Genomic DNA, 27,552 nt, shown 5'->3' with positions numbered 1-27,552 from the left:
AAGTCATTAAATATAACTTTGTTTCTGTCATGGTATGAGAAGGCCACAGTATAACAAATTATTTTTTAAATGAATGATCCTATATTACATGGCGATTCCTCTTCCTCTGAGTTCTGCTTTTAGTTTTTAAAAGCTAAAATCATTTTCTTTTCAGTGATATTGCTAAAAAAACATCTCTGAGGTTAAAATGTTTGGGTTGTTTTTATAATCATGAATATTTAGTAGCTAAATAATGTTCCAGTTTCAAATGCACATTTCTTTTATAGCCTCAAAAAAATCTAGCATTGAAAGTAATTTAGGACTTATAATTTTAGTGGGATATGGTTTAGTTTTTAGTACTTGATACCAAAATGGGTATAATATCATTTCTCAATCAACTGGTGTTTATGGGATGTTTGTTATTAATTTTAACTGTTAAAAATGTGTCTTGTATCACCTGCAAATTTCTAGAAATACCTCGTAATTAGCATGATTAACTCATCTTGTATGTATAAAAATGATATTAGCATATATTAATTGTTCATAGTGATGGGTTTAATGAAGATATTTTCATTCAAGTTTATCATGTACGTTGACTATATTCAGTCATGAATTATGTTCTCATCCTCCCTCCCCTGGGACTTTATTTCTATGTGCAATACACAAATATAAAAGTTATTAAGTCATCAAGAGCAGCTCACTATCATTTGTGTCGACTCAGTCTTAATGTCGTATGCGGTTTCTGGTGATGTGTGTTCTTTGAGTAGTAATCCATTGGGCACATGTGTACCGCTGTATCTATTCTAGTTATGAGACACAAAAGTACTACAGCATACAGACTGTTGGAAGCATCACAGTAAGAGAGTTCTGGTGTGCTAATATGCACGTTAGAGGCTGTCATTTCCTCCCCTAATTTATCAAATTTAATTAATGGTTACATATTTTATGTCTTTAAATTTAATGTAGAGAAACATCAAGACACAAATTAAAGGTTGTTCCTGTTTTCCATGGCTTAAGCCATTGTTTTGTTGTTATCAAATCGAGGGAATCCTCTGTTCTCCTAGTTTTCCAGGGTTACTATGTCTTCCTTTGTTCTGATACCTGGGCTTCGAACCTAAGACCCCATGCTGCATACTGAGTGGGGGCTGTGCCACAGAACTGTGTCTCCAGCTCCTAAAAGTTTTTGTTCTTTTGTTTTTAGACTACAAGTTTTGTTGAATTTGTCACAAACAAATATTAACTTACATGTGTTAGGATTTACCTTAAACCATTTTTTTTTAATACAGCCTCACAAGTTTGAATTCATTCTACTCCAATTCTGTCAACGCTAAAAAAGAACCAAGTACCAAAATAGTGGTGGGAGTATAAAATTCTATTTGCCACCATGCTAGGATATGCTGAATCCAGGCATTTCTTTCCTGATAACATAAAAATGCATATTTATTTACAAAGGGGGAGAGGAGGGGACAAGAACAGTATACTGGGAGGAGGGGCTTAGATTCCTAAGTGGAATCTTCAACTGGAATGCCATGTTATAAAGACATTAAGAGAGGGACACAAGGGACAGGAAACCTCAGTTCAAACTCCTATGAGACAAAATACTGTTGAGGGTTAGGACTAGAATTGAGGGTGACACAGAACTGCAGCTTTAGTTGACAGCCACTTCCCTAGTACTGTGCATCATACCCTTCCTTTCTAAATCTGCTGTTAGGGACATCTGTAGCTGGAGTTTTCTCCAGTCCTGCCTGGACCACCATCTGGACAAATCTCTCTCACCCGCCAGTCCCGCAGCCACTCAGACCCAATCGAGTAAACACATAGAAACTTATATTGCGTACAAACTGTATGGCCTTAACTCAGGCTTCTTGTTATCTAGTTCTTACATCTTAAATTAACCCATTTCTATAAATCTATACCTTGCCACATGGCTTGTGGCTCACCAGTATCTTACATGTTGGTACTCATGGCGGCGGCTGGCAGCATCTGTTGACTCAGCCTTCCTGTTCCCAGAATTCTCTTCTCTGCTTGTTCCACCTACACTTCCTGCCTGGCTACTGGCCAGTCAGTATTTTATTTATACAGAGTGATATCCACAACAGACGTGAGTTCAGATAAATTTTCCATAATGCAGATAATATACCAAAAGGTTTAAATATAACTATGTTGGTGCTATAAATCTAAAAAGTAGAAATATGTCAGAAGGAGGAGAAAGAGATCCAACAATGTACAGAAGGTCCAGAAATTATAACTGCAGAGCAAAATCATTACTTTCAAGTCCTGTAAGAGAGTGTTAACTCTGTTCTTTTTTACAACCTAACAGAACTTAAAATTGTGAAAACAAAAATTCAAAGTAAATGTAAGACAAGGTATGAAAAGACTATCTGAACTCATGGAAAATAGAACAGTAGAAAAAGTAATAAACCCTTTGCCCAAGTGAAATCGTCTCAGAAGCATCAAGAGAAACAACAAATAATGGAGAAGCAGGGGAAAACAAAGCAGGAAGAAGAAAAATACAGAAAAGCAACCAAAAGGAAGGGAACAAATGCAGAAGGTCGATCAACTCTTACAACATTCCTTACCTGGACTTCTTGTTTACAGACAGGAAATAGCCCAGCTTTCCACATCTTTTCTGCAGTGTTCAGTGTTGGAAGGCATCAGGATGATTCCCTTAGAATTACTTGGAAGGAAAAGCTCTAGATTTACAGTGCATACTTTTGAGTCCCATACCTGCCAAACTGGGCAGAATCTCAGGGACACTTGAACATAGAGTCATAGTACACCTGCCGTTGGGGGACTCTTCCCTTCTGGGATTATGTAATGGGCATTTGCCCTCCTTGAAGGCAAGAGAAAACCATCTCCGATGGGTATTAACAGAGAACAGATTCACATGTGGACCATTTTTTGCAAAACTTTCTTGAAAACAGTACAATATAAGTCGAGTTAAATTGAGATGAGAAATTTAGATTTACACATGCAATTCTGTTAAAACACTATTGAAATTAGAGTGGAGAATGTTTGGCCCAGAACTGCAATATAATATATGGAATTTGATACTGGTGACTTTTGTTACTGTTTTGGTGGCCTTGGAGCATGGTTAAATTCAGTACCCTGATGGCTAGGAATGTGTTCTACAACTGATTTAACTTCCAGCCTTGAATATGTGTGCATATGTATGTCTGTGTGCACTCACAGGTATGCACTCATGATTGTAGAACCCTCAGGAAAACCTCTGCTGTGTGTTTTTCAGGTACTGTTGTTTGTTTTGCTTTTTCTTTGAGACAGAGTTTCCTATTGGTGTGAAACTCCCTAACTAAACTAGGTTGCCTGCCAACAAGCCCAGGGTTTGACTTGTCATCACCTTCTCAAAACAGGGATTTAACATGCCTGGCTTTTAAAAACCTGGTTCTTGGGCTTAAACTTGTATCTTTGATCTTGCTAGGTATTTATTTTACTGAGCTATTCTCACAACCTTGAATTTTTATGTGCATGTGTGATGCATGTATGTGATGTGCACATATGATGTTTGTGGTGTGTGTGTGTGTGTGTGTGTGTGTGTGTGAGAGAGAGAGAGAGAGAGAGAGAGAGAGAGAGAGAGAGAGAGAGAGAGAGAGAGAGAGATGGCACATAGGTGCTCAGCTCATATGTAGATGTCAGAAAATAGCCTTCAGTGTTAACCCTTGCCTCCCACCTTGTTTGAGACAGGCTCTCTTTATTTTTTGCTACTGCTCTCTGAACATCAGGAGAGCTTGCCTGTAAATTTTCAGAAACTCGCCTTCCTTCACCTTCCATGACTGGGATTATTCCAGGATTACAGGCACATGCTACCCGCTTCACTTGATTTAATGTGTCCTCTGGGAATACGACTCCCTGCTTTTACAAGCCCTTTACCCACCAAACAATCTCTTAAACTTTGACGCTTTCATAGGCTTGCACTGTTTTAAAAATCAACAGTTTCATTTTACGAGGCTGCCATGTGTTGTGGGTTGAGCGAGAATGGCCTCCGTCAGTTGTTTGAATACTTGGTTCCCCGTTGGCAGAGCTGTTTGGGAAGGATGAGGAGGTGTGGTCTTGTCGGAGGAGGGGTGTCACTGGGGGAAGGCCTTGAGGTCTCAATAGCCTCTGCCATTCCCAGTTGACTCTCTGGTTGTGGTTGTGTCTCAAGACATGAATTCTCAGCTACTACGCCAGCACCATGCCTGCCTGTCTGTTGCCATGTTCCCTGCCATGATGGCCATGGACACAACCATGAGTCCCAAATTAAATGCTTTCTTTTATAACTAGCCTTGGCCATAGTGTCTTATCACCGCAATAGGAAAATATCCAAAATAACACATCGAGTGCTTGTGTGAACCAGCCTCAAATTGAGTATCTGTAAGATGGATACTGGTAATGTTTCTTTTATGCCCCAACCAACATTGTCCTGACAGCTTATAGTTGTCAACAGTTGTAGAATTGAAGCAGGTACCTCCGGAGATTCACAGCAGCCACATTACATAGGGATGCAATCTGAGTTTCAAGTAACTTTCTTTGGCTCATCTAGTTATAATGTTGACCTGCTATTAATTTGGTCCACAGTTCAATTAAAAATGTTTTAAAGCTGCAGCCTTTGTTTTAGGCTAAAATGCAGAGACTATCCAGGGTGGCTGAAAGATTATATCAGTATATAAAATTTAGCCCCAAATTCAGCGTCTAGATAGGTCTCTTTTCTGTGCATCTGGTGAGTGCCTAAGATTTTTGTCTCATTTTATTCTTTTGAATCTCAACCTCATTTCAAAACGAAAAATAATAAGAATAAGCACTTGCTTATCCAGCAACTGTCCATCTTTGAAGCCAACACTGTGTTGGTTATAATATGAAGTAGGTGCAATCCTGTTTTTTAATTCACCCAGGAGTCAACAGCCAGAATTGGTCTGGGAATCTTATTTTATGATCTCTGTTTTTAGAAAAAATGGGTTGATGCTGTGTGTGTTTGTTCCGTCTCTTCAGATTGAGATAAGGATAGCTAAGAACCCAGGTACAAATCTGGGGCAAAGGAAAGGAAGATTAGAAAACTAGAATTTGCTAGGCTGGCTAGTGGGAGGGTCCTTTTGTGATGAAATGTTGCATAAATAATGCCGGTGGGGGTCTAAATTCACTGTTGCCATGGAGACCTTTGTGCCTGGCTGAACTCTATTCTTCCCTCTTTTAAGACAGCCACCACTAGGCTTGCGCTATCTGGTGCATCTTGCTTTGCTTTCTCTTAACACTGCTTGCTGGTGGAAGCAGAAATTAAAGTGTGGAAATCCGACATCCTGACTTTCCCAGGACTTCTATTCTCTGCCTTCTTGGACTTTGAGCCCCCTTGCTTGCTTTTAGCCTTCTTTCCAGGAGGGAGGAGCAGGTGGGTGGAAAGCCTGAAACAGCCAGCTCTGTGCCTGGGGAAGGAGGGCGTTGTAACCCTTCTTCATCTTTAGGACTGGTGGACTTTCCTGCCTGGACCACTGTGTTCAAGTTTGTAAGGACCCTTTACTTCCAAAGGTCCAGCAAAGGTAAAAGAAACAAAATAAAAACTAACCTTATTTGCTTTCCAACACTTTTATTTGTGTTGTGTTTGTGATGCTTTTCAAGTTTTGTATCTGGGTACTTAGAGTTATGTTTAGATTATAAGAATTTGTTCCTGACCTCACAATTGTTGGTTTGTTCAGTGTACAAACGCTGAACTTGGGAGAGCCAAGTAAGGGGACTGAACAGAAAAGGATTGTGAGGTCTGCCGCTTCAGTTCCATCTCCACTAACCATCGTGTCTGTTCAGTGATCGTTGTTTTTAGGAAAACTTGGTCTGTTCTAGTTGCATGCTTTTGATTTCATGAAAGTTATAGTTATTCATGTCAAAAGTCATAATTTGTCAAGAAGTGTGGTTTTATTTCGGAACTTTAAAAAAAATTTCCTTAAGTGAATAAACTGGGAAGAAACTATCCATAGAGAATAAAGACATGAAAATCAGCTGGTGGTGTAACTACGTGAAGTAAAGACAAGAACCCAGTACAGTGGGTCACTTGTTGCTTGGCGCTCCCTTTCTTGCAGTGATTGCTTGGTTCTCAACAGCAAGTTTTACATTAGAACCAGAATGCAATAATTATATGTTGTGGTTATGGTACTTGGTGCAGGTGTAAATGGGATACATGCATCCCATAATTGTAGAAAGCCGTTATCATGCCAACGTCTTTACCTTTCTTCGATTCAGATATTTCATTGAGAGAATCATTGCTCCAAACTGACAGTGGCTTAATCTGACCAGTCATTGTGGTTAAGAAAGTCCCTGAGATACTTAACAGGCTGTTGACGCTCACTGAGGGCAGACAGGCAATGTGAAGGTGATCACCATGGTGACTGCCTGTGGGAACCGGACGTGAGATTGTCATACCTGTAGCATATGTGTATATTATAGAATTGTGAGTGATGTAACATGGAGAGCCAGGGAATCTTTACACTTTTGTCTTTAAAACTGAAGTATTTCTGAGTGGCTGATCATAGTGACAGGAAATGATTTCAGATCAATTATACCAGTTATAGATGCATCCTGACTCCTTCCTGGAGTTAGGTATCTCTTCCAGAGGACCATAAATGGCTTCTTTAATGCAGGTGCTAAGATGAATTACCATATTGATGTAAACATGACTTCTTATTTTTAGTTTTGGGTGGGGAAGGTCTTTATAAACAAATTTATAAAAACTTTAATAAACTTTTGATAGAAACATACTTTTACATCTCAGGATTTTAATTACCCACCTCAGACATTTTTATTTCGAAGGTGTTCACGAAGAAAGCTTGCATATACTCTGCAGGTGCACCTTAGCTCAGTAGCTCAGTGAATCAAAAGTTACAAGTTTATGCTAATCATATTACGTTTAAGAAGACATTTCATTTTTAAGACGTGAAAGCAAGCTTCACTGAGTGGGTTTAAAATAGTGCTTTAAAGGCTGGGGATGTGCCTCAGTGGCGGAGCAATCGCCTAGCATTCACAAGGCCTTGGATTTGAGCCCCAGAACTGCAATAATAAACAAAAGGAGTAGTCATTTTAGAAGGCTTTAGCCTTTGGCAATATGTTCTCTATTGGTCATTAGTTAATAATATTATCAAAATATTAGAGTAATTGCCTATGAAGCTTCACTTTAGGCACATAAGATAGACACAGATTTTTTAAATGAATGCAATGCATTTTAGATGACTATAAACCTGCAAACTATATGACACAATACATGTATGTAACCAAACAGTTAATTTTAAGTTAAGTAATTAACTCGTATGGTTGCCTTTCCCCCCATGTTACATAGTTTAAGTGTTTGACATGAGAAAGTAATTTGAATAGTATTTTAAATGTAAGTTTCTATATCAGGCGGATACAGCAAAAGACACAAAAAGAAGTTCTGAAACAGCTTCTGAAAGCATAAGCAGAGTTGAATTTGACTCAAAAAGAATATACGCTATGAGGCTTTCCAAATGCCAAGCTGAAAATGCTATCTGTGCAATTTTATTTCTAAATGCTAGCCACACAATTAAGAAAAAGAGGTAGTTTCACTTGTCTAGAAACATCACTTGCCTGATAGTTACAGATCTATTCCAAGTGGCCCAACTCTGCCAAGCTGCGGGGTCCTAGGTAGAGAGCCTGATGAAACTATTTGGATCAGCTTGTGATGAAGGCTGTTGCGTTTTTCCACTTAGTTATGTCTGCAGCTTTTTCATTGTCTGTGTATGTTTGTAACACTGTATATTCAACCAATTTAGTTTTAAGCCCCCTCTGGGCTTAAATAAAGCAGGAAATTCCAAATGGATAAAAATGAGCTAAGCAGTCTGATGGGATCCAGATATCAAACCAGGAACGATGCTGTAGTAGTTATTTTCAAAATAACTGTTAATAAGTGTTAATAAAAATTATTTCAGGTAGAAGTCTAGAAAAATGTAAACCTTGTCATTTTACAACTCTAAACAGAACAAAATTGGAATCTTTATGGTTTGAAAAAGGGCTTCCATGGTCCTTGAACTGACTCCTAGCCTCTTCTGAGATCAGGCCCCACCCCACCCCGCCCCACCTCTGCTGTTTGCTGAGCAGAGGAAAGACCTTGATGGAGCACGCGCGCTCCCCTTAGCTTCTGCTTTTGCAGTTTGGTTTGTTGCGTGGTCCCAGCTCCCCTTCCCTCGAGCCTTCGGTACAGATTGGTCTCCCTTCCTCTCTGAGTCCGCGCACATCTTTGATCGTAGCCCTAGGTTTGTTCTAGAGGATCCTACTTACACTCCTCCCCTGTCATCTTCTTCTTCCTGAATTATCGCTCTTTGCCTTTATTGCAGGGAGCATTCCACATCAGTGACTGGCTTGTTCACTGTTCTGGAAAGACTTATGTCAGCTTGACACAAGCTAGGGTCCTCTGAAAGGAGAGAACATCAATTGAGACTAAGCCCCCATGAGATCCAGCTGTAAGGCATTTTCTGAATTAGTGATTGATGGGGGAGGGACCAGCCTATTGTGAGTGGTGTCATCCTTGGACTGGTGGCCCTGGGTTCTATAAGAAACCAGACTGAGCAAGCCATGGGAAGCAAGCCAGTAAGCAGGACCCCTCAGTGGGTCAGCTCCGGTCTCCATATTCCTGCCCTGTTTGAGTTCCTGTCCTGACTTACTTTATTGATGGAATGAATACAATGTAGAAATATAAGCCAAATAAACCCTTTCCTCCCTACCTTGTTTTTTGGTCATAGTGTTTTGTCACAGTAGTAGAAAACCTAACTAAGACATTAACTGTTTTCTCCATTAGAAGTATGTACTTTGGAGGGCAGAGATTTTTGTATTCCCCACCCCCTTTCATGATCTGCAATTTTGCCCAGCATATTTGATGAATGAGTAAATGAAGGTATGTGTATAATACCATAAACACAGAGTTCTGCTTCCTTTCCTAGACTTTTAAAGATAAAGGAGGTAGTGAGTATTCAGGGTCATCACTTGCAACCAGATTTTTTTTCTCGCAAGAGAGAAAGTGGCCTTGCTGACAGTGCTGTACCCCCAACTAAGGCATCATGACCGAATGGGGATCCTGCTTTTGCACTGTGTAAAGTCAGGTAGACTTTCAATGAGAACATATACAACCTCTTTTCAAGGTATTTTTTTATTTTTACCCATATGTCTATGTGTGTGTCTATGTGTGAATGACCACTCTTGAGTGCCGGTGCCCTCAGAGTGCCAAACAGGGTGTTGAGTCTCCTGGAGCTAGAATTATAGACAGTTGTGAGCTTCACAGTGTGGGTGCTGGGAACAGAACTTGATTGGGTTCTCTGCAAGAGCTGTAAGTTCTTGTAACTACTGAGCCATCCATCTAGACTACATTTGAAGAGTATGATTACTCAACATATGATTTTAAAATAAACTGCAAACTCTAGGGAGTTGATAAGCATGACATTGTGATTAATTACACAACACCCTTCTCTCCCAGCTTGTATTAATTCATTCAGAGATCTGAGATTCTTTTTTTTCTAGGAATAACACAGAATTGGTGTGTGACTTCTGATTGTCTAGGTTGGTTTTATTTGCTTTTTATCTTAGTTACTTTTCTATTTCTGTGCTAAGATATCATGACTGAGGAAACTTATAGAGAATGAGTTTATCGGGGCCTTACAGTTTCAGAGAATTAGAGTCCATGGCCATCACGGGAGAGAGGGGAGTATATTAGCAGGCAGGCAGGTGGAGAGCTGGAGCATTAGCTTAAAGCTTATATATTGATCCACAAGTAACAGGCAGACAGAGAAGATAGACAGACTTACAGAGACAGAGAGAGAACTCACTGAGAATGCACAGGCGTTTGTAACCCCAAAGTCCGCTCCTGATAACACAGTCTTCCAACAAGGCCACACCTTCTAGTACTTCCAAATAGTTCCACCAACTGAGGAACAAGTATTCATATGAGCCTATGAAGGCTATTATCATTCAAATCACCACCCTTTTTTATTTTGTTTTTATAAAATGCTGATTTGGGGTCTGGAGACATGGCTCAGTGGTTAAGAGCACTGTTGCTCTCACAGAGGACTCAGGTTCCCAGCACACATGTGGTGGTTCACCTCGCTACATAACTCCAGTTCCCTGGGATCTGATATCCTCTTCTGATTTCAATGGGTACCAAGTCCACAAGTGGAGTACACGCATGTGCAGGCAAAGTACTCAAACACAAAATTTAAAAGTCTTAAATAAGAGCTTTTTGGAGAAGGGGATGGGAGGTTGGCTGGGGGAGAACATTGTGGGGGAGCAGGAGGAGGAATGAGGGAGAGATCTGTGGTTAGTATATAGAATGAGTAAAAAATTTCTTAATCAAACAAAATAAAAAAAGAACAAGAGCTTTTTAAAAAAAAATTGTCACCTGTCTGATTATTTGAGTATAAAGCAAATAGATATTAGCAGATTTTGCCTACTGAGTGTCACCTACCATTTTAGATATAAGCAGTAACCTTGGAGTGCGTGCTCCTATAAGAAGGGAAGCTGTGTATATGATTACTTATTGCATAGCTTGCTCACTAGTCACACATCCCCTCATTATGAATTGCATCTGCCTCATTTCATTTCAAGCCCTCATGTTCTTCTGAACCAATTTCTGGTAATTTTCATCAGCATTAATAGAGCTTCTTCAAGAGATACTATATTCAGTGTTGAGTTGTTAAATGTAATTAAATTTAGTTGCTGAGGTTGAAGATTGAATGTGTATACATTACTATGGAATACTTCTGCCAAAAAAAAAATAGAAAGCTTAACTATAGAGGTGGAGATAGGAAGGAATTAAAGAAGGAGACATTGAGTCACTGGGGACAGTGACCCTGGAGTCCCATGACTGCTTGGCTAAGGGCTCTGAGGTTCTTCTGCATGGTTAGGAGTTGCACTGGTAACAGCCCGGAGCTGGCCTGGCCCTTGCATTTGTTTGCAGACTCAAGTGTATTGTGGGATATATTTGGTCAATAGAGGAGAGCACATGTGTTGGCTGAGGGCCATGCATTTTCACGTAGGAGAGGTATATCCCAATTTTAATGTTGTGGTAATACACTGTTTGCTTAGAACAATGTAGATATTTATAGATATTTTTGAATTCCAGTTATATAGGAATCTCAAATTTGATGCACATTCCCCCTGAAGAAGGCAGCTGAGTTTAGTGACGTCTACAAGCCATGTTATCTCACCATGTGTAATGCTTACTGCTCTTGTAGAAACTGGTTAACAAAGAAGAGCACTGTGAGGTGTTCTCTGGCCCCCTCCGGTGTCTTCTGCTTACTTCTTTGTTTTTGTTTTGGCTTTTGCTTCATTTACTTGTTTGCCTCCATATTGGGGTAATATATTTTGACAATGGATTAGAACCAGCTCTGGGGTTAACTTTATTTCATTTATCTTTTCTTCAGTTGTGTCCCATGTGGGCTTTAAAACTGCATACTCTAGTCATTTAATCCCTCTCCACCTCCATTCCCATAACTGCAGAATTAAAAGCTCCTACTCTATGATCCCTTATAAATGAATAGGATTTTCTTGTCTCTCCTGTGGGGCTCCCCAGTGCCAGTCTGCAAAGTAAATTTTATCTGTGGAGGAGCAGGCCAGAGTGGCCCAGGTGAGCTCTCACCTGAGTCCCTGGCCCAGCACCTTCCTGTCTGTGATCTGGCATCCCCCCAGCCTTGGTTCATTTCCCTCCTAGATGAAAATCACTTGAGCAAGTATATCTATTGTATGCTCATTGAGTTTTATAAGAGATAAATGTGACACTCTCCCAAAATATACATGTCAGAAAATAGTCTAGTGTTTTAAGTACAAAGGCAATGCATTTAAATATAGGCTTGAACTTTACACCCGTGCTCCATGGGATTGTTGTGTATACCTTGATCTAGAAACAGCTGCTGCTTCTCCTAGCCTGAGTTGTCTGGCACAGCATGAAACAGGGAAGATAACACTTCAGTTTTCAGCTAGATGTATGAGAAATAGGCCATGAAAGAAGTATATGTATTTGTTCTTCTCAGGCTTTCTGGCTTAATAGCAGTCTGAGGTAGGGCCTCTGAAGAAGATTGTCATACAGTTGTGAATAATTGTTCATTGCTTGCAAATGAGCATATAACTGCCTGTCTGTCGCAGATAGAGGGAAACTAAAACATTGACAGCATGGTACACTCCATACAGATGCTAGAAACCCACCCATTGCATGCTTACCTTCAATGCAAATGGTGTGCATTGGGCATATGTTTATATGTCACAGTGACATACTGTTTATGGATCATGATTGGCATGAAAGTGTCAATAAACAATGAGCTGTGTACTCACTACTCAAATTTGTAATCAAAGAATTGAACTGATGTCTTCAAATTAAACACAAGCATACCATAATATGCGTATTTTTGATACAAACACATTTTGATAAGAACACAAAATACTAAAAGCTACCAAATAACAACAAAGATATAAAAATGGGGGAATATATGTCTCCCTATCTGTAGGTAGGAAGTAGTCAACTGCAGGGTACATAGTGTGGAGATGTTCAACAGATGGTTGTAAAAATAGTTCAGTTGAATTGTGATTTCATACAGCTACTTGTCAAAGTTATGAAAGCTCATATAAACCTAAGTTATTCCAATGGAAGTCCAGTTCTGATGGTAAGAGAAGTCATGGTACTTTAGACACTTGACACTTGTTGTGTCTGGAGTAGTATGTGAATTGTCGGAAGTTACAAAGTAACAGATGTGGCCGTGGTGAAGTTCCCCTTGCAGTAACTGAAGATGTGGAGTTTTCACATCACAAGAAGTGCGCACTATCAGCACAAGAGTCAACATGACGCTGCGGTAAGTCTGATGGCAGACTGGGATGCAAGCCACAGTCAGTCTTGATTTTGATGATAAAAGCTGACATTTGGTGGATCTGAGGTGCTGTTCTTGGTAACTCTCCAAAGAAAACAAACTACATGATCTTCTAGATACCACCCACATAAAACAGCTATGAGACTGTAAAAGCAGGGTGCCTAGGCTCATTTGTGTGGAGTCTGAGAAACCCAGGCTTGAGAGTTAGTAAACAAATTGCTCACTTTGACGGCATAAGTGACTACATTCACTCTCCAGAACTGTGTAAAAGCCAAGTGCTATGGTGTTCATTTAGAGTCCAAATATGGGAAGACAAATGTGGGAAGATGGAAACAGACAAAACCCTGGGGCTCCCTGGACTTCCATCCTGCCTGAGAGTCGATGAGTAACTTTAATTCAAAATTGAGGTAGGCTGTGATGGTATTGTGTTCCCCAAAATATTGTGTATCCTAATAAACTTATCTGGGGTCAGAGAACAGAAAAGCCACAATATTAAACATAGAGGATAGGCAGTGGTAGCATATGCCTTTAATCCTAGCATTCCAGAGGCAGAAATCCATGTGTTCAAGGATATATCCAAGCATGGTGACTCACGCCTTTAATCCCAGAAAGTGAGCCTTTAATCCCAGGGAGTGGTGGTAGAAAGCAGAAAGGTATATAAGGCGTGAGGACCAGAAACTTGCAGCATTTGGCTGGTTAAGCTTTGAGGCTTCTAGCAGCACAGTTAAGCTGAAACACATTCAGATATGAGGAAACAGAAGCTTCCAGTCTGAGGAAACAAGACCAGCTGAGAAGTTGGCCAGGTGAGGTTAGTTGTGGCTTGTTCTGTCTTTCTGATCTACCAGCATTCACCCCAATACCTGGCTCAGGTTTGATTTTATGAATAAGAACTTTTAAGATTCCTGCTACAGTAGGCAGCTCCTGAGTAACGACACTTAAGACTCTCCTCTTCATCTGTGCACCCACACATGGCCACATATATGTGCACACATATGTGCACCTATACACATAAAATCAAATCTAAAGTGATGCCTATAGCACTTAATTTTATGAATACTGGGGTTTGTGGAGGTCAGGGATGAGTGTGAGAGTGAAAGCACTCTCCAGAGATTGGTGGACCCCTGCCGATTAAGGTGTAGAAATGTTAAGAAAGATTGTTCATAAAAAATACTTACTTATACATAAAACTGTTTGAAGATACATTAAACATAACTGTAGATCCATGTCCATAGTCTCGTTCTGTTTTCTCATCTGTAAAACAAAAGTAACAGTTAAAATAATGTTTTTTTTTTTTTTTTTTTGTCTATGAAGATTATTTGCATCACTTAGGGGAGGAAATGGGACATTACTTCTATGGCAAAATGTATTGCCTAAGTTTATTAAAATAGGTCCTCCATGCTGAGTGAGATAGGATTGGATTAAATCATTTGATTTGACTAAATACCAGCTCTGTAGTGTTTATTAGGTACACATATCTTGTTGACTATTTAATTTCCTCCTAGACTATTGCTTTCCCCACTTGATTAGCAAGGGAAAATTGTTTGGGCAGAAATTGGCCTAATAGGTACGAAACAGCTGCCAGAGTCACGAGCAGCCTGCGGCCCAGTGCCACAGCCCAGTGCCGCAGCCCAGGGGGCTGATGTCAGGCTGCCCTGCCCTCGCTGCCAGGTAAAGCTGCAGTTGATGGAAATTTTAGTACCTGGTTTCAGGGGACAGGAAGATAATTTGGCTGTTCCTAAAAAAGGCATAAACAAAATATTGGCTAAGTGTAGACAGATGCTAAGGTTATACTTCGTACATGAATTCATGTACTTGAATTCACTTTAATGGAGTTGAGCTTATGGTGTAGAATCCTGCCACCCATTATAACTAAGTTGTTATGAGCTGCTCATTTGCTAGAAGCTGCTGTATCATGCGCAAACCCAACAGCCTGGATGGGTCTCATGGTACTTACTTTGGATTAAATGTGGAGTCTTTTATTTTTTTCCCCTGTGGTCTCACATAATGATATTAGCTTGTCTGCAGTGTGACAAATTCAGTGTACCAGGAACATCTGGCAAGCTGCTCTTGATAACTGAAAATAGCCTGCAAGCTCACTGATGCACACCCAGGAAGACATTTCCCGCACTGGGGGCTGTGGAATCATGGCGACTGCGGCGGGCGGGAGTCATCCTCACAGTTCACATAGCTGCAGTGTAAGGGATTCACACCATGGCACACTCATCCACACAACACTCCTACAAGTTCCTGTTTGATTATCAAGAGACAAATAGGAACGTATTCCTTGTCAAACCATGTTTAATTTATTATCAGAGGAATTTCAAAACGGGGGAAATAATAAAAGGAAAAGAAAACAAAACCTTCACAGCATGAGGTTGGGGTGGGTTTAAATTCAGTCCTTTGATAGTGATCTGAGAAGAGATCACACTGACATGTTCAAACCATGAAGCTACTATAGTCAAGAGGCTTTAAGATGGAACACATAGTACTGTGAGAAATGAACAGCACAGAATCAGATTCTGTTGTCTCATTTGGACTTAAACATGTTAGTATAAGAATGTTCATGTTTCGACTGCTACTCACTAAGATGAAAGGCAAGAGTTGACATCTATATGCATATTAAATACTTTACCAAGAAACAGGAAAGAGCTCTGGGCTGTCTCTCTTGGTTTTCATGCTATACTGCTCACTCATTAAATAATCCTTTTTTTTTTTTTTTTATTTAACTCCCTGATTGTCAGTTTACTCTTCCTTACACTGGTGGAATACTTTTCATAGTCTAGATCTTTCACTGGATCATAGTGAAGAAAAAATGCTGTTATTTTGTAAATAGCAAAACTCTTACAGTTATCACATAAGGTACAATTATAGTAGTAATCTTTTTTATCGGATATTGCCCCAATGATGGCCTGAGACCATTCAGTCAATATCAGGATTTACAGTACCAATGAAAACGCATACAGAAGTATGCTTAATGTAGATGGCACCTATTTATGTCTAAGTGTAAGTTATATAAAATGTGCAAGCATTCTGAGCTGAGGATATACAACTCAGTATCTAGACTTTGTGATTAACTTGGAGTCACTGGACATGTTCATTCAAAATGTAGTTTTATTTCAGAAAAAAATAAATAAAACAGAACAAACAAAATCACCCTGGGGCAATGAAGAAAAGAGGTTCCAAAGTTTGTGTACCCCCAAAGAATAATGTATTGTCGGCAACCACATGAAGCACAAACAAATGGGCCTGCTTCTTTGGATGAAATGACTAACAGTTCTATGTTCTAAAACTCTCGAGGATTTTACTTTGGTTTTAAAAAAGCCCCGCTGTTGGCAATGATAGGGACAGGCAAATTGAGGACCTCATAGTGTGACTTTGGACACAGGCCACGTTTACACCATCAATCCTGAGATATCAATCCTAAATACTCATTCTCAAGTATTTTATTGTCACAGAAATGAGAGAGCTAAAAATTTGCTAAGGGGATTTTACTAGGAGTGTGGAAAAGTATTCTCCTTTTTGTCAAGCAACTCATTTGGCTGACAGTCTGGCTCCTACTAAACTGCGATTGCATTGACAATTGCTTGTGCTTTCTGTAATATGATGGCTTCTGTCCACTCTCACACATGGTCAGTGGTCAGTTCCCATTGTCCTGAAATGATAACCCCTGTACCTGACATGGCCTCTGAGTTCATTCTTCTCTGCTGTCTTTTATTCCCTGATAAGTTGTCTGTAAGTTTCATTCACATTTCCTTCTTCTTTATTTATTTTGATTTTTCTCATTTTTCTTTATTAAGAAATTTTCTACTCACTCTACATACCACCCACAGATCCCATCTCCTCCCTTCTTCCAACCCCCAGCCCTCCTTCCCAAGCCACTCTACATCCCCTCATCCCTCACATCGAGGTCTCCCATGGGGAGTCAGCAGAGCCCGGTACACTGAGCCTAGGCAGGTCCAAGCTCTTCCCCACTGCACCAAGGCTGCACAAGGCGTCACCCCACAGGCACTGGGCTCCCAAAAGCCTGCCCATGCACCAGGGACAGATCCCGATCCCCCTGCCTGGGTGCTGCCCAAACAGTTAGAGCCAAACAACCATCTTCCATTTCCAGAGGGCCTAGTCCAGTCCCATGGGGGATCCACAGCCACTAGCTTACAGTTCATGGGCTTCCACCAGTGTGGCTGGTCATCTCTGCATGTCTTCCCACATTTCCTTCTTGCTACTTCAATAGGCTACTTTGTAGTAAAGTAAATTTTGAACAGAGTTTCACTCTCTTGCTAGATTTAAGCCCATCAGCAGGATGTATGCTTGACTTAATTTTGCATCCATATCCTCCCTGACTGTACCACTCAGTACTGTGCAGAATCCTTTAAGCACATAGACATTTTTTCCTACTGTTAATTTATTCTTTTAACTTTTTTATTTGTTCCTAATATGAATAGGTGCAAGAGCTTTGGATGAAGAAGATACAGTTTTGCTTTTGAATATAATTATGTAAAAATATGACCAGAAGTTACCAGCAATTGGGGATGAAAGAATTTGCTCACTAGTTTGCTTATGACACAAAGGTAGCATTTCCTTGATATTTCATTAATATGAGTTCAGGCAAGAAAGAGAGGTTCACCATTACCACATTTTGACAATTTTTGCTTTCCCATAATCCAGTGAAGGTGAACTCTTTAGAAACTGGAGTCACCAAAAAGACAGGATATTTCCTCCTCATACTATTGAAAGTCACGACCACGTTTCAAACAATTACCAGTAAACTTAAGAGAATTTTATGTCAGCAAGATGATAGGGTAATAATATATAGGAAAAGCACCTCAATTTTAAAATAGTTAATTTTCCTAAATGGGTACTTCACAACTGGACACAGGACTTTGGGGAAGGGGAATCAGTCGGTGGAAATTGAAAATGTCCTGATGGTTTCCTCATGCCAGAGAAGATTGTCTTCACTCTGAAAATTGTTACAAACATACCTGGTTCATCAGCCATCTATCCACTCACTGTTAATTGAATATATCCTTCCTATATTAGGTGAAAGCAAAGTCATAAAGCTAAGTATGATGTCTATGGGCATAGACAGTTGAAGAAAGAAGACAAGTGGATAGTTAAGTGCATCCAAGAAAGGCTCATTGGTCTTGTGAGTGTCACGGTCAGTTCTCCCCAGGCTGAGAAATGCACCTACAGAGACCAGGTCAGTTGCATGATGCAGAGTTGAGATTTACTGTCATAACATTGAAAGGCAGAGAGGCCTTCTTCTAGACTTAAGGATCAGGAGATTCAAGAAAGAGGAAGTGGATTTCTGGAGCAGCAAGGGAAGATGAGCACATGGAAAGTCCTTTTGAGGAAATGGGTATCTTGATTTTCACTGAACCTAGTCCTCCCATTTTCATCCTTTAAATAACAGAAGGCTACTTTCCCCACTCCTGCAAGAACATTAGCGGATTACCCTTCTGTCTTGCCATTGCCTTTGTTGGGTATTCCCAAATTTTACAGTGACCCTCTTAAAAGTTAAGGATTGTGTTAGAAGGGATTATTTCCATTGTAGTGTGAACTTGAACACCACAGTGAGAATTCTTCCTATCTGGGTAAAAATATATAATTTTATTTCCAGATGTATCAGAGGGAGGAGAAAGTAAAGGGGGCAGCGTGGAAAGATGAGTTTTGCTTATTTCTCATCAAAGGAATTTAAATTTCAATTATGACTGAATGACTCCTGGTCCTGTAGTCAGCATGAAAACAATATATGTGATTAGCATTAGTGTTTTGAGACAGTGGGATTCTGATTGGGTCAGACCTTCAGTCCAGGTCCAGCTATCCTTGTGCCGACCACTTAACAACTTTATTTTTGAGATGTCTCAAAACAATTAAATGCATACTTTGTTGGGATGATATTCGTTGGACTGAATAGGCAATGTCATGGATAGCACTTAGCCAAGAAGGATATAGTTTCCTATTTATTAACCTATCGACTCATTCATTATTTATTGAGGACATTCTATATCAAGTGAGAAGAAATACTTGGGCAAAGTATGGTCTATAAGATCATGTATATATTTTAAGAGAAAAAAATAGGCACGGAGTTAAGTGAATTCAATATACTCCAAGACTACTTATATTTGCTATCTTTATGATGGCTATGGAACCAGAAATAATATGACCAATGTATGTGACAAATACTTAAAACATTGACTGTCACTTCTTTGTACTATTGCCATAAATATAGTAGCCACTCCTACCAGACGTATACTTCAAAGTTGTTATCTGAAAAAAGATAGCAAAATACAAACACTGGTGCCCTTTTATCTACAGATTTATATTCTATACTCAGAGATTTACAAGGTTTTATAAGTTTTTTAGAAATTCCTCGGTATAGGTAACAGTCTTCAACATAATTGTATTCCTGAACTTTTAATCAAGACTAATGGAATTAACATCACTTTGAACTACGCAGAAACATGGTTTTGCTAATTTCCAGGTGTCTGTCTCTCAGCTGAATTAAATGAATCAGCTAGCATGCTTTAAATAGCGAGCAAGGCCTTTGCCAAGCTAAAGCAGCAGAGCAAAGAGATTAGAGGCTGCTGAATGAAAGCCTCGGTCAGAAAAGGATGTTTTGTTATATTTCATTGAAACTGTTCTGGAAAGGTGCCTAAGAGTCTGCTTCAGAGTGCTGATTCCTGTCATCTGCTGTCTTGCTAGGTGACCCAGAATGACACCATGGTTGTTTAAAACATTTATCTGTCAGCTTTGTAAACTTTTGTAGACAGCTTTTTGCCATAGTTTTTGACTCTCCAATGAGGTCTACACAGCTGAACAGCTGACATTGATTTGCTCCATTCCATCCTGACATCATGGCTTGTTTTCCCCACATTTGTTGGACACTTGGCTGCAAGATTCCTATTATTACCCTGTCATTTTACCATTCTCTCTTTAGACATGCCTCACGATGTATCTCAGGTGGACAGAATTAACATTTTCAGAAGGTGGTGGCTATGAAGTCAACTCAGTCATGTGAAATGGGAATTAGGTGTTATATAAGAAAGAAGGTCATTCTGGATTATTTAAGTCTAAAAGCCTTGATGTATACAAATAAGAAACATTAGGGTGCAAGATTTTACCTCTGCAGTGAGATATTAAGATAGAGAAGTCACCTTCATATACTGTGACCCCCCCTCTCCCCCGGTAAATCAGCATCCAAAGATGAGGTGTAGACAGTAATAATGACCAAAATTCACTCCAGGCACCATTTTGCTCTAGGATTGAAAGTGTGCTCCTGATAGAGACCCTGAACCTATTGTCTTAGGACCTGAAGACAGAGACTTCAATCCTCTCATTTTATATGGAACTTACAAACACTTGTAAGAACCAGGTGTCATCTGAAGATAGAATGGCCAATACATTGAAAAAGTAGAGGAAATATGGAATTTGTGGTGGGAGGTTCTGAAAAAATGAACAATCCTCTGAGATCCACTAGGTGCTGTGGTTATGGTGGAATTTGATGTTCTTAGATGGCAGTAAGAAAGAGATGAGCCTAGGACAAGGGTTCATTTGGACTGCAGATCACTAGATTGTCAAATCAGTCATCAAAAGAAGCCATCATCAAATGCAGAAAGGCTATGGAAAGGCAAAACATTGGTCCCCAAGAAGGTTGAGTTGTTAAAATTCCTCCCATAAAGAGGAATACATGCCTGAAAATTGACTGCTATCTTTATTTCTCACCCACTGTTTTGCTCAAAATAAAACAAAGTATGAACCCAAATTCTAGAAATAGAGGCCACAGGAAGAAAGTTGACCAAATCTTAAAAGTATCAGATTTTAGAAAAAAAATCTTCCAAAGCAGGAACATGGCAACCACCTTGAGGTATGACATGTTCATGCTTTAAATGCCAGCATAGGGACCAACCTGAGCAAATCAGAATATTAAAGCTCAGGGAGTTCCACAGTTAGTACACAGTCTTGGAATGTTCTAGGTTCACCATTCCTCTTAGGTGTCCTTCTTTGTGCTGAAATTCTCAATTTTCTTTTAGAAATTAACCTAAACTCTTAATAAAGAAGCTGAGTTGAACCTATATAACCCCTCCTCTCTGGCCCAAAAGGCAAGGAAACAGTTTTCAAAGACTATAATGTTCAAGATGTCCCAACACAGGTAATGGACTCCAAAAAGCCAACTCATGTGCCAGGGATGGATCCTGATTCTACTGCCAGAGGCCCCTTGAGCAGCCTTGATGCAGGGAGATGGGCTTGGACCTGCCTCAACTGATTGTACCAGGCTCTGCTGACTCCCCATGGGAGGCCTTACCTTTCAAAGGAGGGAATGGGGCGGGACTGGGGGGAGTGGGAAGAGGGAAGAGAGGGAAATCTGTGATTGGTATGTAAAATGAGTAAAAAATTTCTTAATGAAAAAGAATATAATGTATAAAATGCAGATGAGATGTATAAAGAAATGTGCTTCAACAAGGTTGCAAAGCATCAATTGTTAAAATATCTTTAATTCTATGAGGAAAGCAACAGTGCATTCTGACACAAGATTGGTAAAACCTAGAGGCCTAAAATGAAAAATACCTTAAACTTCGTATTAGGAGGTATTGATGTGTTCGATGTGGCAGGTTACACATCACATTCAAGAAAACTGAATTCTAAAGAGTGAAGAAAATTACATCATAAGGCACTGATACAGAATTCATTGTCAAAGGTAGGTGGGAATAGAGGTACAGGTAGAGTGTAGTGTGAGGAAGAGGACAGCTAAATATTTACAGCCATCTTTCATGGGATGCCACCTGGTACTCATTATGCACACTCAGAATTATCCTGAGTAAACACAACCAGGGCACCCCACTCAGGCTGCATTTATCATTTGTATACTCAGACCCCAAATATGAACCATTGGATACAGAACAAGAATATTTTCAAAGGTGCTATGTCATGAAAGAGTCTACCACATGTAGAAAAGACTTATATAATCAAGAAAAAAAAAGCACTAAAATAATGGAAAGATGAAATAAATTCATACTCATACTCATAAATTAAATACCAGATGATAATTATGTGGACTGTTCATAGCATAATATTTATCTCCTATAATTTAATAAGCCCAGGAACAGCAAGAAACTAAATAATTAAAGGAAGGAATGTTTACCCATGGGGAAGCAGAAGATGATACAGTGAAGAAGTAAAAAAGAATGGTTGATAGAAGCAACTTGGGGACAGGTACAGATTTTAGTGTGAATAACAAGAAAACAATTGTAAAGAAACTAGTTAGAAGAAAAATTGTAAAATAAGAAATGAAAACATTAAAAATATGCTGTAGAACGGTGGTACTGTACTTTATACTTCACTGGAAGTTTTGCTGAATGTCTATCAGCATTTCTAAAAACAGCTATTAAGACTAGTAAAATCATCACGAGTTTATTTTATTTAATTCATGACTCAGTCTCAGTTTTTCCTGTCCTCAAAGTCAGTTTGTCCGTTTCCAGATGATGTTCCATCACAACGCTATGAAAAACATTTATTGGATGAATTAGATGAACTACGAGTTTTCTGATTTAAGTTTTCATACTGACTAGCTAAGCCCCCTCAGGAGACTTTATATGCTTTTATATGTTTAAAAATATTTAATAAAGCCCCATTTAATTAAAAGAAATAAATTATTAACCTAGACACCTCAGGACAAAGTTATAAAACTATATGATAATTTTCATAATAATCCAAATGTATTATATGAGTCAGTGATGTGCTGTTCTAAAAGTACAACTATTTATGTCTGCTCATGAACATTTTAATAAACTTGGAGTCATAGATCTGATGTTTTTGCAAATGTTTGTTCCCTTTGAATTACATTAACTCATATGTAGTGGAGGAAAAGGGATATTTAGCAATACTTTGTATTTTAAAATGTCCTTCACTGAAGGCCATTCTATCTGACTCTTGCACAAGATTCTCATCAGATCCTGGTGTGTCTGGCCGATTTCCATATTGCACATTTTGTAGCCTAATTTGTATTATTTCTTCTCCATTGGAACTGTGCCGATGAAGGTCTTAGTAGACAGTTATTGTAGACCCCCTCTGCCTGACTTTTATTGTTGAGTTTGTTCTCCAAGTCTACAAATTTCCTCATTCCTATTTCAGGAAAGCCTCATCTTCAGTAAACTAATTCAGTGCCACGTAGCTATGGACAGCCAGTGTTGTCTACTTCCCTACGTTCTTTTCTTTTTCCACTTGATCTCATACATCCTCTCCAGATCGGACTAGTGCTGTCTATCTTCTTGATGGCTTTGGCAGCTCATATTCTCTGAAAAGAACCTAGGAGCTTGTTTAGGCCTGAGAGATCTGTTTTCCCTCCAAACACCATGCTAATTCGGCATGTTATCTTTCCACCCCCACCACCCTGACAGTATCCCCCAAGTGTAGCAGGAATCTTAAAGGTTCTTATTAATAAAATCAAACCCGAGGCGAGTTATTGGGGTCCATGCTGGTAGATCAGAGAGACAGAACAAGCCACAGCTATCTCACCTCGCCGGATCCTCAGCTGGTCCCGTTTCCTCAGACTGGAAGCCTCTGAGTCCTCATCCAGAATGAATCTCAGCTGAACTGTGTTGCTCCATAGCCTGAATGCTTAACCAGCCAAAATCTTCTAGCCAAATGCTTAAACAGCCAAAATGCTTCTAGTTTCTCGTCCTCACGCCTTATATATCTTCCTCCTTTCCACCACCACTCCTGGATTAAAGGCTGGCTTTCTGGGATTAAAGGCGTGTCACCATGCTTGGCTATTTCCAATGTGGCCTTGAACTCACAGAGATCCAGAGGGATTTCTATCTCTGGAATGCTAGGATTAAAGGTGTGAGTGCCACCATTTTCTAGCCTTTGTATCTAGTGGCTGTCTGTTCTCTGACCCCCAGATAAATTTATTAGGGTACAAAATATTTTGGGGAACACAATACCACCACACCAAGGCCACAGGGTCACCTCCATTCCGGGAAGATAGCGGCTGCTCGAGATGCAGATGCATTTTCGTCAAATGGAGGGCCAGTGCCAAGGGAGAAATGAACCCTCCACTGAATGGTTAATTACTTCTCTCATCGGTTGCAGCTCTTCGCAGCTCAGTTGTTAATCTTGATCTAGGGCTATGCAAGAATAGGGTGGTGATAGTCCGAGAGTTTCCACTCTAGGGAGAGGTGCACTATGCCGGAAATAGCCTTCCTCATAAGCCTTGAACCGTTTGCTCGGGAAACGGGGGATACTGTCTGTCATCATACTGTCTATGGTATAGGGAGATAGAAACAGTAGTGGGAAACTGGTAAACAAATGCCACTGAAATATATGCCCAGGCTCATATATTAAAAAGGCTTTCCTTGGGGCAGAGTCTCTTATTTAGCAGAAGGCAGAGAGGGGAATTGGAGTACAAAAGTTACTAAAGAACAGAGACAAGAGGATTCAGTTTCTGGTGTTCAGTCGGAGCTGGCAATACATACCCTCCTCTAGTAGGGCTAGGAATGCCCTCTGTTCATGAAATACTGAGTAGAATCCCAAAAGGGTCTTGGAGGAAGGTTGACACTAGGTTGAAAGTCTTGATTTCCCAAGCAAATCTTAAAGGAAAGTGTCCAAGGAAGCAAACTGTCTTCCAGTGACTTCATAGCGCCTCCGAAAATGACTAGTAATATTTGCAGAATCACGAAGATATACAGAACCCCAAAGAGGAAACTACACAACATTTCACGTCTAAAGGTCACTACATGTGCAGAGGAGCCTGGGCTGAGATCCACACTGAAGAGAGAAGTCAGCCAACTGGACCTGTCACAAGATGCTGCAACTAATAAATACAGACATCATAAAAGTGACACAAGTGTATTCCTCTGTGCTAACAAGAATCCTACTTGAGTGACCCAAAGCTATTAGGATTTTTATTTGCCAGAGTCTGGGATAAAATACTCTGGAACAATTAATGAAATATTGAACAATGCAGAAGAAAAGATTATTTAACTTGAGTATACCAACAAAGAACATATAAAATGAAACATGAAGAAAATTTATATAAACAATTTGTGAGTTGAGGGTCCGTTCTAAGTAACATATTGTATTCTCACTGAAGGAAAGCATGCAGAGAGGAACATTCATAAAGATTAATTTTTCATGCAAATAATGGAAGTTAGCAATTCACAAATATGATCAGCTCAGTGAATTATAAGTAAAAATTATGTCAGAGAACATTATCAAGTCTCACATGATCAGTGATGGAGAAAACGATCTTAAAGGCAGAGAAAAAAAATACCACACCTATAATGTGATAAAGTTAAGGCAAATATAGACTTTTATAAGATTTTGGTCTGAGACAGTATAAATGAGAAACATTATGGAAAAAATGCCTTTAAAAATTAGTTCTTTTTTCTTTACATCTGAATAGTATTACATCATGTACATGTATCATATTTTCCTTATCCATTTGTCAGCTGTAGGATATATTTAGGTTGTTTCCATTTCCTAGATACTGTGAATATAGTATTGTATGCATTGAACATGACTGGGCAATTATCTGTGTAGTATGATGTTTAATCCTTTAAGTAGATGCCAAGAGTGGTACCGGTCAACCCTAAACATGCATACTACTTTGAATGGACTCTGCAGATTATAGACATATGTATTTAACAACAATAATTAAAGGTCAATAATTTGAGAATAGTTAGGGGTCATGAAAAGAGTTGAAAGGGAGAAAGATCGGTGGAAACTATGTAAATCCAGTACCCAGGTATGAAATTCTCAAAAAATAAACTTTAAATTAAAAAAAATAGTGTAAAAGGCATATTCAAAGTACATTCCCCCTTAAAAAAAACTTACAATATAGGAAATATTCAAAGATGTTTTTCAGAATGGAGGGTGGTGTGTCTATTTAAAGGGATGCCAAATGCTGAAGATTCTTACTATCTGTTCATAATGCAGTTTTCAAATGAAAATTTGCCACTATCTCTTGACAACAGATGGTTACCCATCACTCCTGACCATTGACTGTCCCCTGTCACTCCCTACCATGATGCTGTTGCCCATCACTCCCAACATTTGATTGTCTTTCTTTGCTATTGACTATTGTCATCTGTGGTCACTCCTGACTGTTTCCATCACTCTTGGTCAAGATACTGTTTCCCATGGTCCTGATTGTTGAGTGTCTCCCATCACTTTTGGCAATTGGCTATCTACTTCACATCTAAGCACATTCTCTCCCATCTCTCTTGACCATTAATCATCTTTCATCATTCCTGACTGTTGGAATGGCATGAAGAAAGCATACTATGAGAGCAGCTACAAGAAGCTGTGTGTCCTTAGTGTGTGTCACTTAATTTTGAACTGTGTATTAGATTGTTGCACTGTGTCACCATAGTAGCCTTCTATGGAGAAGATGAAATAATCATAGACTTCTGTCTGGCTACAAACAACCCTATGTGGTCTTTAAGTTCATTGTTTTATAGTTGTGTTCAATACAGAATGATGATTCAATTTTCTGTAGCATGGGCAAACTTAAGACACAATATTATTTAAATACTAGAAATGAGAAATTGGATATTCCTGTGAGGGTGAACTTCCAAAGAAATAAATCTTTAGAGAGGAGGCCAGGATATAGGTCAGAGATTCATCCAACAGGGTCTTCATGTTCAGTTTTTACCAGAAGTACTTGGTACCATCCAGAATGTGTGAAGGAAAGACTGAACTTGACTATCATTCTTGACCATCTTGCTTTACCACTGTGGTAGGAAGAGGGGGTCTCTCATTTACAAAGTGTCTTGTACTTAAATCTCCAAATAATGTCAACATTTAAAAAAATTTCCACTTTTATGAGCAATATTGGGGGAGTTTTTTTTTTTTTTTTTTTTTTTAATAAAACAAAGGAACCATTACAACCTGTGAACCTGTGATATAAAAACTTCATACAAAAATATCTTAAGGTGGCTGGTAAGATTGTTGACTATGTTGAAAAAACAAACCCACTAAACCTTGAGAGGTTTTAATTCTGTAAAAGTCTCGTCTACCCTATATCTAGGTTTCAGTATTTTTCTTTTTCATTCCTGAAATATAACTGTGCAGATAATTTAATTTTTGAAATAGTTAAACATGAAATTATTAAATAATAACTGTTAAAAATTTTCTTAAATATGTGACTACTTACAATTTTGCTTCTTAAACAAGATAAAAATTGCAACTAAAATATGCATGAAAAGTGGTTTAGCTGGGTATCTCACTTAATTTTCACTTCCTATCTATGAAATTAGTATTTTAGCCCATTTTAAACTTGATGAAACTGATAACAAATAACTTATATTGGTATCTTGGGGCCAGTGTCTTACACATCTGTCTAATTTCCAGGCCCTTGCCTTATTATACAGCAACACTCTCTGTTTGTCAAAGTTGATGCCTTGAAAAATCTTATTTTCCCCATCTGTCATCTGCCATCTTGTTTCTAAACTTTGTGTTTCATGTCGTTGCTCTTATTCACCTTTTTGGTGGGTTTCTTTCAGGAATTACAGTTTGAAAGGCTGACCCGAGAGCTGGAGGCTGAACGCCAGATTGTGGCCAGCCAGCTGGAGCGATGCAAGCTTGGCTCGGACACAGGCAGCATGAGCAGCATCAGGTACGGGCCCCGGGCTCCCTGCTTTCTCTCTGCTTCGAGTTGCCATTGGAAGTAGCTGCGTTTGTTTCCTTTTAAACCTAGCCAGGGAATTGGGACACTCCGTCAGATGTGGGAAAGAAATTGGAA

At 39.3% G+C, this 27,552-nt stretch overlaps 1 protein-coding gene across 1 annotated transcript in view; it reads left to right on the top strand.

Annotated features, from left to right (window-relative positions):
* Ctnnd2 (catenin delta 2) overlaps positions 1–27,552 on the top strand; it is an 874,755-nt gene that overhangs the window by 282,234 nt on the left and 564,969 nt on the right. Inside the window, 1 exon segment of the mRNA XM_028882044.2 lies at positions 27,314–27,426. Coding sequence (XP_028737877.1) covers positions 27,314–27,426 — 113 coding nt within the window.

This window comes from Peromyscus leucopus, chromosome 11 (assembly GCF_004664715.2).
Source record: "Peromyscus leucopus breed LL Stock chromosome 11, UCI_PerLeu_2.1, whole genome shotgun sequence".
NCBI classification, from domain to species: Eukaryota; Metazoa; Chordata; class Mammalia; order Rodentia; family Cricetidae; genus Peromyscus; species Peromyscus leucopus.
This window is presented reverse-complemented; position numbering and strand designations above follow the sequence as displayed.